At 46.5% G+C, this 8597-nt stretch overlaps 1 protein-coding gene across 3 annotated transcripts in view; it reads right to left on the bottom strand.

Annotated features, from left to right (window-relative positions):
* unc13a (unc-13 homolog A (C. elegans)) overlaps positions 1-8597 on the bottom strand; it is a 52853-nt gene continuing 44256 nt past the window's right edge. For 2 of the 3 annotated variants that reach the window (XM_036978039.2, XM_090235492.1), the window contains 5 exons: positions 8300-8447; positions 7321-7377; positions 1788-1880; positions 1500-1659; positions 1-1170 (listed from right to left, as the gene is read on the bottom strand). In XM_036978039.2, the coding sequence (XP_036833934.2) occupies positions 882-1170; positions 1500-1659; positions 1788-1880; positions 7321-7377; positions 8300-8447 (747 nt within the window). In that variant the 3' untranslated portion in view covers positions 1-881. The remainder of the gene's footprint in view (positions 1171-1499; positions 1660-1787; positions 1881-7320; positions 7378-8299; positions 8448-8597) is intronic. The other variant, XM_090235493.1, reaches the window with a different exon arrangement.

The following is an 8597-nucleotide window of genomic DNA, read 5'->3' as shown; positions in this document are numbered from 1 at the left end:
CAAGTGCAACGTCTTCATATAGTCTTTAAATATACCATAAATTCACTGATAATATCTCAAATTAATACTTAGAAACATTTACATTTATAATTTGTCCAGCCTGCTCTCTATAGATACTCCATGTCGGAATGAGAGAAGATCCAGAATTCAGCCTATGGTGGACATCCCATGGAAATAGTATCATAAACCAGTAAACCAAACCTGACTCTTTGGAATGTGTGAGGCCTAAAAGCCTGATGGTCTGCTGTTCACAGTTGGTCCTGTTGACTTGTGCTTAGGGCTTGACTTGGCATAACATCATGGATTGATCCATTGGCATTAGTCTAGTCTAGACAAAGGAAGGGATCGTGGATTTAATGTAATAGAAGATACGTCAAGACTTTCAAGGCTACAAGAACTTCATCTCCCGGAGCTTTTAGATACCGCTGCATGAAACTAGTCGAGATTGGCAGATTCTAGTTCAAATGTGTGATTGGAGAGCACTAAGACATGGCCTATGCTATGGGAAATAGAGAGAGGGAGAGAACAAGGGTACTCTATATACTCTATGACTTAAACTCTCTGTGTGTGTGTGGATGTGTTGTAGAATGTTGGTCAGTGTTGTGGGGTTTGCTGTGTTTACGATTATATCTATGCATTTTTACAAGATAATTAATCATATTCATAATAAAGACATCGGTGCTTTCAAGACAATCAGGGCAGTGCCTGTAGATGGTATCACGTCTTCTTCAATGAGATGTATGTACAGTATTGTAGTAAAGAACTGTTTCTCTGTGCTTGTCCAACACTACAACATCAGGGCAGTGGTTTGGCTTGCAGTCAGTCTGCAGAAGGACTTCCTAGCCTGTAGGGGGTGCTGATCGAATAAAGACTTTGCCCTCTCAGCCTCGGCCTTCCTCGGGAGAACGCTGGTCTGACTTGAGCTTGACGAACTCCTTTGCCACGTCGTCGTTGTTGCGCTGGGACAGGATGCGGAGGACGGTGAGGCCCGTCTCGTCCATGTGGACCCTCTTCCCCAGGGGGAGCCAGCACGCCACGCTGCCCCTAGAGGACATGTCCTTCAACTGCATCACGGCCATGCCCACCGTACGGTCCTCCCGGGCGAAGCAGTAGTCCTTCACACACACCTGCAGCTCGTAACACTCTGTGCCCACCTCGTTACTGAGGGTGCTGCAGGGAGACGAGACAGAGACACACCATTCAAATCAATGCATCTACACTGATCCACCACTCGCATAAGGGAGGTGGTCCTCTTTAGTTCAGTTGGTAGAGCATCGCTCTGACAACGCCAGGAGAGTGGGTTTTATTTCCAGGACCACCCATACGCATAATAAAAGCATATAGGTGGTCTGCTAAATACAATATAATAATCATAATAACTGTAAATAGATGAAAAACTGACAAGATTCCCTATCCATATTCAACGTGACAACTTCCACTACGGCGCCACCACAATCGGCAGACGCTTTGTACCACTGAGGCCAGACTGTAGTACTCACTATGTGAACGTTTCGTTGTATTTGGGGGCGTAGCTGTTGTTCTTGGACTTGGTGGCGTACTTCCTCTTCTTGTCAGCCAGGTGAGGACCGATGATGTAGATCTCCACGAAGGGACGGAACACCCCCGTGGTCTGCCACCTCAGGTCATTGGCTGCCACCACTGAGACAGAGAGGGAAAAACAAAAGGGGGGGGGCATTTATTAACAATGTTTTAACACACCGTCCGTAGACATTTTCTGTGTCTGTGGACGGTGTGTTACAACCTCTATTTAGACAGTGAACACTGACCTTTAACGGTGACCTTGTGCTCTCCAGTGTTGGGGTGGGTGAAGATCTCCACGTGGATAGACACCTCTCCCACGGCGTCGTCCACTCCAGAGCCTGGCACAACAGGGGGGGGGCACAAGTCACTCCTCTTATCTCGTTTACTGCTACTGCAGATAGGCCAACACTATAGCCATAATACTTTCCCTTCAGCTCATACTCCCTCAATGAAAGTACAATACAGCCATTATAGGCTGTATGCTTAAGTACAGTGCCTTGCGAAAGTATTCGGCCCCCTTGAACTTTGCGACTTTTTGCCACATTTCAGGCTTCAAACATAAAGATATAAAACTGTATTTTTTGTGAAGAATCAACAACAAGTGGGACACAATCATGAAGTGGAACGACATTTATTGGATATTTCAAACTTTTTTAACAAATCAAAAACTGAAAAATTGGGCGTGCAAAATTATTCAGCCCCCTTAAGTTAATACTTTGTAGCGCCACCTTTTGCTGCGATTACAGCTGTAAGTCGCTTGGGGTATGTCTCTATCAGTTTTGCACATTGAGAGACTGACATTTTTTCCCATTCCTCCTTGCAAAACAGCTCGAGCTCAGTGAGGTTGGATGGAGAGCATTTGTGAACAGCAGTTTTCAGTTCTTTCCACAGATTCTCGATTGGATTCAGGTCTGGACTTTGACTTGGCCATTCTAACACCTGGATATGTTTATTTTTGAACCATTCCATTGTAGATTTTGCTTTATGTTTTGGATCATTGTCTTGTTTGAAGACAAATCTCCGTCCCAGTCTCAGGTCTTTTGCAGACTCCATCAGGTTTTCTTCCAGAATGGTCCTGTATTTGGCTCCATCGATCTTCCCATCAATTTTAACCATCTTCCCTGTCCCTGCTGAAGAAAAGCAGGCCCAAACCATGATGCTGCCACCACCATGTTTGACAGTGGGGATGGTGTGTTCAGCTGTGTTGCTTTTACGCCAAACATAACGTTTTGCATTGTTGCCAAAAAGTTCAATTTTGGTTTCATCTGACCAGAGCACCTTCTTCCACGTTTGGTGTTTCTCCCAGGTGGCTTGTGGCAAACTTTAAACGACACTTTTTATGGATATCTTTAAGAAATGGCTTTCTTCTTGCCACTCTTCCATAAAGGCCAGATTTGTGCAATATACGACTGATTGTTGTCCTATGGACAGAGTCTCCCACCTCAGCTGTAGATCTCTGCAGTTCATCCAGAGTGATCATGGGCCTCTTGGCTGCATCTCTGATCAGTCTTCTCCTTGTATGAGCTGAAAGTTTAGAGGGACGGCCAGGTCTTGGTAGATTTGCAGTGGTCTGATACTCCTTCCATTTCAATATTATCGCTTGCACAGTGCTCCTTGGGATGTTTAAAGCTTGGGAAATCTTTTTGTATCCAAATCCGGCTTTAAACTTCTTCACAACAGTATCTCGGACCTGCCTGGTGTGTTCCTTGTTCTTCATGATGCTCTCTGCGCTTTTAACGGACCTCTGAGACTATCACAGTGCAGGTGCATTTATACGGAGACTTGATTACACACAGGTGGATTGTATTTATCATCATTAGTCATTTAGGTCAACATTGGATCATTCAGAGATCCTCACTGAACTTCTGGAGAGAGTTTGCTGCCCTGAAAGTAAAGGGGCTGAATAATTTTACACGCCCAATTTTTCAGTTTTTGATTTGTTAAAAAAGTTTGAAATATCCAATAAATGTCGTTCCACTTCATGATTGTGTCCCACTTGTTGTTGATTCTTCACAAAAAAATACAGTTTTATATCTTTATGTTTGAAGCCTGAAATGTGGCAAAAGGTCGCAAAGTTCAAGGGGGCCGAATACCTTCGCAAGGCACTGTATGTCAGATGTAATTGTGTCTGAGAGTTGTAAAACAAACAACATACACTACATGACCAAAAGTATGTGGACATCGTCATTAATATGGAGTTGGTCCCTCCTTTGCTGCTATAACAGCCTCCACTCTTCTGGGAAGGCTTTCCACTATATGTTGGAACATTGCTGCGGGGACATGCTTCCATTCAGCCGCAAGAGCATTAGGGAGGTTGGGCACTGATGTTGTGCGATTAGCCTTGGTTTGCTGTCGGTGTTCAATTCATCCCAAAGGTGTTCAATGGGGATGAGGTCAGGGCTCTGTGCAGGCCAGTCAAGTTCCGATCTTGACAAACAATTTCTGTATGGACCTCGCTTTGTGCATGGGGGAATTGTCATGCTGAAACAGGAAAGGTCCTTTCCTAAACTGTTGCTGCAAATTTGGAAGCACAGAATCATCTATGCTATAGCGTTAACATTTCCCTTCACTGGAACTAAGGGGCCTAGCCCGAATCATGAAAAACAGCCCCAGACAATTATTCCTCCTCCACCAAACTTTACAAATGGCACTATGCATTGGGGCAGGTAGCGGTCTCCTGGCATCCGCCAAACCCAGATTCGTCCGTCAGACTACCAGATGGTGAAGTGTGATTTATCACTCCAGAGAATGCATTTCCACTGCTCCAGAGTCTAATGGCGGTGAGCTTTACACCACTTCAGCCAATGCATTGAGCATGGTGATCTTAAGATTGTGTGCGGCTGCTCGGCCATGGAAACCCATTTCATGAAGCTGCCGACGAACAGTTATTGTGCTGGCGTTGCTTCCCAAGACAGTTTGGAACTCGGTAATGAGTGTTGCAACCGAGGACAAACCATTTTTACGCGCTACGCACTTCAGCACTCGGCGGTCCCATTCTGTGAGCTTGTGTGGCCTACCACTTCGCGGCTGAGCCGTTCTTGCTCCTAGACTTTTCCACTTCACAATAACAGCACTTACAGTTGACAGGGGAAGCTCTAACAGGGCAGAAATTTGACGAACTGACTTGTTGGAAAGGTGGCATCCTATGACGGTGCCACGTTGAAAGTCACTGAGATCTTCAGTAAGACCATTCTACTGCCAATGTTTGTCTGTGGAGATTGTGTGTTCGATTTTATACACCTGTCAGAAACGGGTGCGGCTGAAATAGCCAAATCCACAAATTTGAAAGGGTGTCCACATACTTTTGTATATATAGTGTGTAGGAGGGTTTGAGAAATGCCTCTTGTGCTGAAGTGGGCCCGTATGAGACAGTCATGCAGCTAGGAGTGGTTTTGGGTTGTAAATGTCTTTTCACTCAAGAGTTCCAGGCAAAATAAATACGAGAACCATCTGATGATATTTCAAGATCTTAGGATGATCTTATGTAGCCACTCATAGCTGTCCTGTGACTCTGCCTGCCCGGGCCCGGGGGGTAGGAGCCTGTCAGTCAGGATGCAGGGGGGGTGACAGTGGGATAGAGGAGACTGGTGGTAAGAGAGGAGAGGGTTATCTTGGTCCTCCTCTACTGCTGCTGGGCAGAGCAGGCAAGTAACATGCTGAGATGGATCCAGTCAGACGGAGAGACCCATTCCTAGCTAAACCCTTTACCCAGAGCAAGCATGGCGACTAGAGGGACCTTGTGGTGAGAGCAGCCCATCGGCCCCAGCCCAGTCACAAGTTATCCTGAGGCAGGGTGCACACATGCCTATAGAGGGCTTGTTAACTTGTGACTTTTGGTGGGATTATGCCCAGAAAGCCAACAGGATTTGAGCTGCACACGACCATGGTATGTGTATATCCCGCCTCACAACACAGGATAACTCATCCTTGGGCCTGGGTTTGGGATCTTGGCCTAGGGGTCCTTCGATCCATGCTGCTAGGCCTGGGGGGGCGGGGGGGGTTAGGGACATACATGCAGGGCCCTGTAGAGGGCTCCCAGTCAGTTATGGACAGCTTGTCTGGGAGGGAAGAGGGGTGATGGGGAGTGGGTAGGTTGATTGACTTTCTTTGCCTAAAATGTGATCTCAGTTTGTAATGATTTACGTCTCTGTATGTTTTAATCAGTGGTGACTGAAAGCAGCCTGAGTGTCAGTGAGTGACAGGCTAGGGAAGCCAGTGTTCTATAGGAGGGAGGTAACAGAGTTCTGGCAGCTCTGTCTGTTTCTCTCCAGGGGCATGATGTGACTGTCAGTCCTCCAGTCACTCAGAGAATGCAGCACTCAGCCATCTGGCCTCCCTTTCTGTTGAGGCTCACAAAAACAGGCTAAAGATACACTCTTCTTTGTGGAATGAGAGCTAAACTGGCTATAATTAAAAGTCAGCACGATACAGCATGAATTAATACGTAATACAGTAGGTATGAAGCCTGGCACTTCATCAAGGCTAAAAGTTCCCCTTTTGGAAAACGTCCTGTATTATAATAAATTATAGAGGGCGAGCCGTGTGTGTGTGTGTGTGTGTGTGTGTGTGGAGAGACTCTTCCTTCCTCTTCTACTGCTGTAATCAACCTAATATCTCAAATCTCATTATTTGACCATAACGCACATCCTCCACTACTCAGCCTACATCTGGCAGCTGACAGGAACTAGTACATTAATGGCATATTACAGAGTATTTCAGTGAGCTTCTGACGTAGACATGTGAGTCACAGTGAGTGATTCGAAGTCATACTGGTGAAGAGAGCTTGAACAAGTGTGACTTCCTGTGAGATCAGCGGAAAACAAGAGGAGAGCAAATATTGTCTGTAGCCGAGGTTATGCTTTACATGTACCTGTGCCTCCTGGGCTCCCCGGTGTGTGTGTGTGTGTGTGTGTGTGTGTACAGTCAGTGGGGGGCTAAGTTTAGCAGTTTAGTGACTAAACCTCTGAAGAGGAGACGTGGAGTCAGCTCCCTCAGCTCTGATGCATACTGACAGAGAGCACATCACCTGACCCCAGGGACCACTGCTGATTGGACGATTTGGTGTTACGCCCAGAGGGAGGAGGGAACTTTCACCTCCTGTCACTGCTGGAGGGACCTGCCCTGGGGAGGGACGACTGGCCACTCTGTACCATTGAGGGACGGTGGAGTGTGTGTGTTTAGATAAGGGTATGGTATGGGAGGGTGCCAACAAGGACAGGGAGCCCTTCCAGACAAACTGAGCCACACTTCATCATCATCATCACTCCATCATTCAGGAAGGAAGAGAAAAATACATCTCCAACTCCAAGACCTTGCAGGAGACAGACTCTCAGACTCACTCTTTCTCTCTCTCTCTCTCTCTCTCTCTCTCTCTCTCTCTCTCTCTCTCTCTCTCTCTCTCTCTCTCTCTCTCTCTCTCTGTGTGTGTGTGTGAGCCATGGGTCTTCTCACATGACGCATGCTGATGACTGCCTCACAGTCATATAACGTGGTTCCCTTTGTATGATGGCTACCATGCCTTAGTAGTTTCTGGTCATACATACTGGGTATGTATATGTAGTACATACATCATATGTGTGTACTGTATGTCATCATATGCATGCATGTCCCTATGCACGTGTTAGGATGTTTGTGCATGCTATTGGGCTGTCAGTGTGTGTTTGTGTGTGGGGATGAGGTTAAGGTTGAGCAGGCAGGAGGGTAGTCTGATGAAGCGTATGTAAATGGAGGTCTGGGTTCTTGGCGGCCTGGTGTTTCAGGCCCTTAGTGTCCACATACCCTTCTCTGGGTACACATCCTCACTAGCCGTGAACCTCACCCCCTTCCCGCCGAAAACTAGCGGACAGAGGGGGACGAGGAGGAGGAAGAAGGTGAGAGGAAATAGAAGAGACATGGAGAATTATAAAGAGTGCAGAGATAGAGTCAGAGAGTCAAAAAGGGAAGTCAAATAGATTCAGACGTAGAACTGATGTTGTCCTTGATTAATATACTGTTATCAGTGACATCTACTGAAGTTACATCATTAACCATCCAACGTAACTCGATGCAGTCTATGGTGTTGCTCATTCAAGCCACACACACAGCTCCCTTCCCACAGTGTCGTCGCTATGACGTGTGGTTTAACAGTCTCCAAAAGCACCAAAGTTATTTCTTCTAATTACATTTCAAATGATCATTCATTAAGTGGGGTATCCAGCCAGGGGCGTTCAGAGACAAAGTGTGTCAGTGTTTCCACCGCGTAACACACCATCACTGTTATATCATGATTGAGGGATGAGGAAAAGGGAGAAGGACAGGAGAATCTCTCATTCATTTTTCATCTGAAAACGCCTGTCCGGTCACATTACGCGTTTCTCTTTCTGCCCCCGGAGAGCCTGACTGGAGACTTGACTGTGTCATACCGCCGAGAGAGAGGAAGCACTCCTCCAAAGTGTTTGGTTCTGCTCTAGAAAACCACGGACATATTGAACAGGAAATAAAAACAATGAGTGTCTGGGCAACCCTGGAGTAAACACAACACGGGGGATATGTTAGAGAATGTCTCTGGTGCATACCAGTACAAAAGGATACAGTTTCATGGCATCATACTACAATCAATAACTGGCCATATTACACACTTCAATGTCCATAAAGATAAACGGACTGTACAGAGGGAGGTAGAGGAGAGAGGGAGGAAGTAAAGAAAGGGAAGACTTGAGAGTGAGAAAAATAGAGCGAGAGAAACTGGGGGAAGAGATGGGGTGGAGAGGCACCCTACCTTGTGCGTTCTGAGATGAAACAAAGGTCTTGATGAGTTTGTCTGTGGCCTGGGTGTAGAGGGACAGGGCGTAGTGTAGAGACAACAGGTCAGGACTCTTCTCCAGGAAGGTCTTTTTCAGACCCACCCCTCCAGCATGGAAGTATTGCTACAGTACGGCAGAGAGAGGACAGAGTCAGACTATAGCTGTTTCCAAACTAGGCTGAAGTGTGTTGAGTATGCACACAAGACCCACACCCGTATGTCACTGAAATAAACTACATGCAGACCAGTGGGGGTCAGTGTCGTTTAGGATGAG

The sequence above is a fragment of the Oncorhynchus mykiss genome, chromosome 5 (genome assembly GCF_057628025.1).
Source record: "Oncorhynchus mykiss isolate SJ-2025 chromosome 5, ASM5762802v1, whole genome shotgun sequence".
Taxonomy (NCBI): Eukaryota; Metazoa; Chordata; class Actinopteri; order Salmoniformes; family Salmonidae; genus Oncorhynchus; species Oncorhynchus mykiss.
Note: the sequence above shows the minus strand (reverse complement) of the source record. Positions and strands in the feature narration are given on the sequence as shown.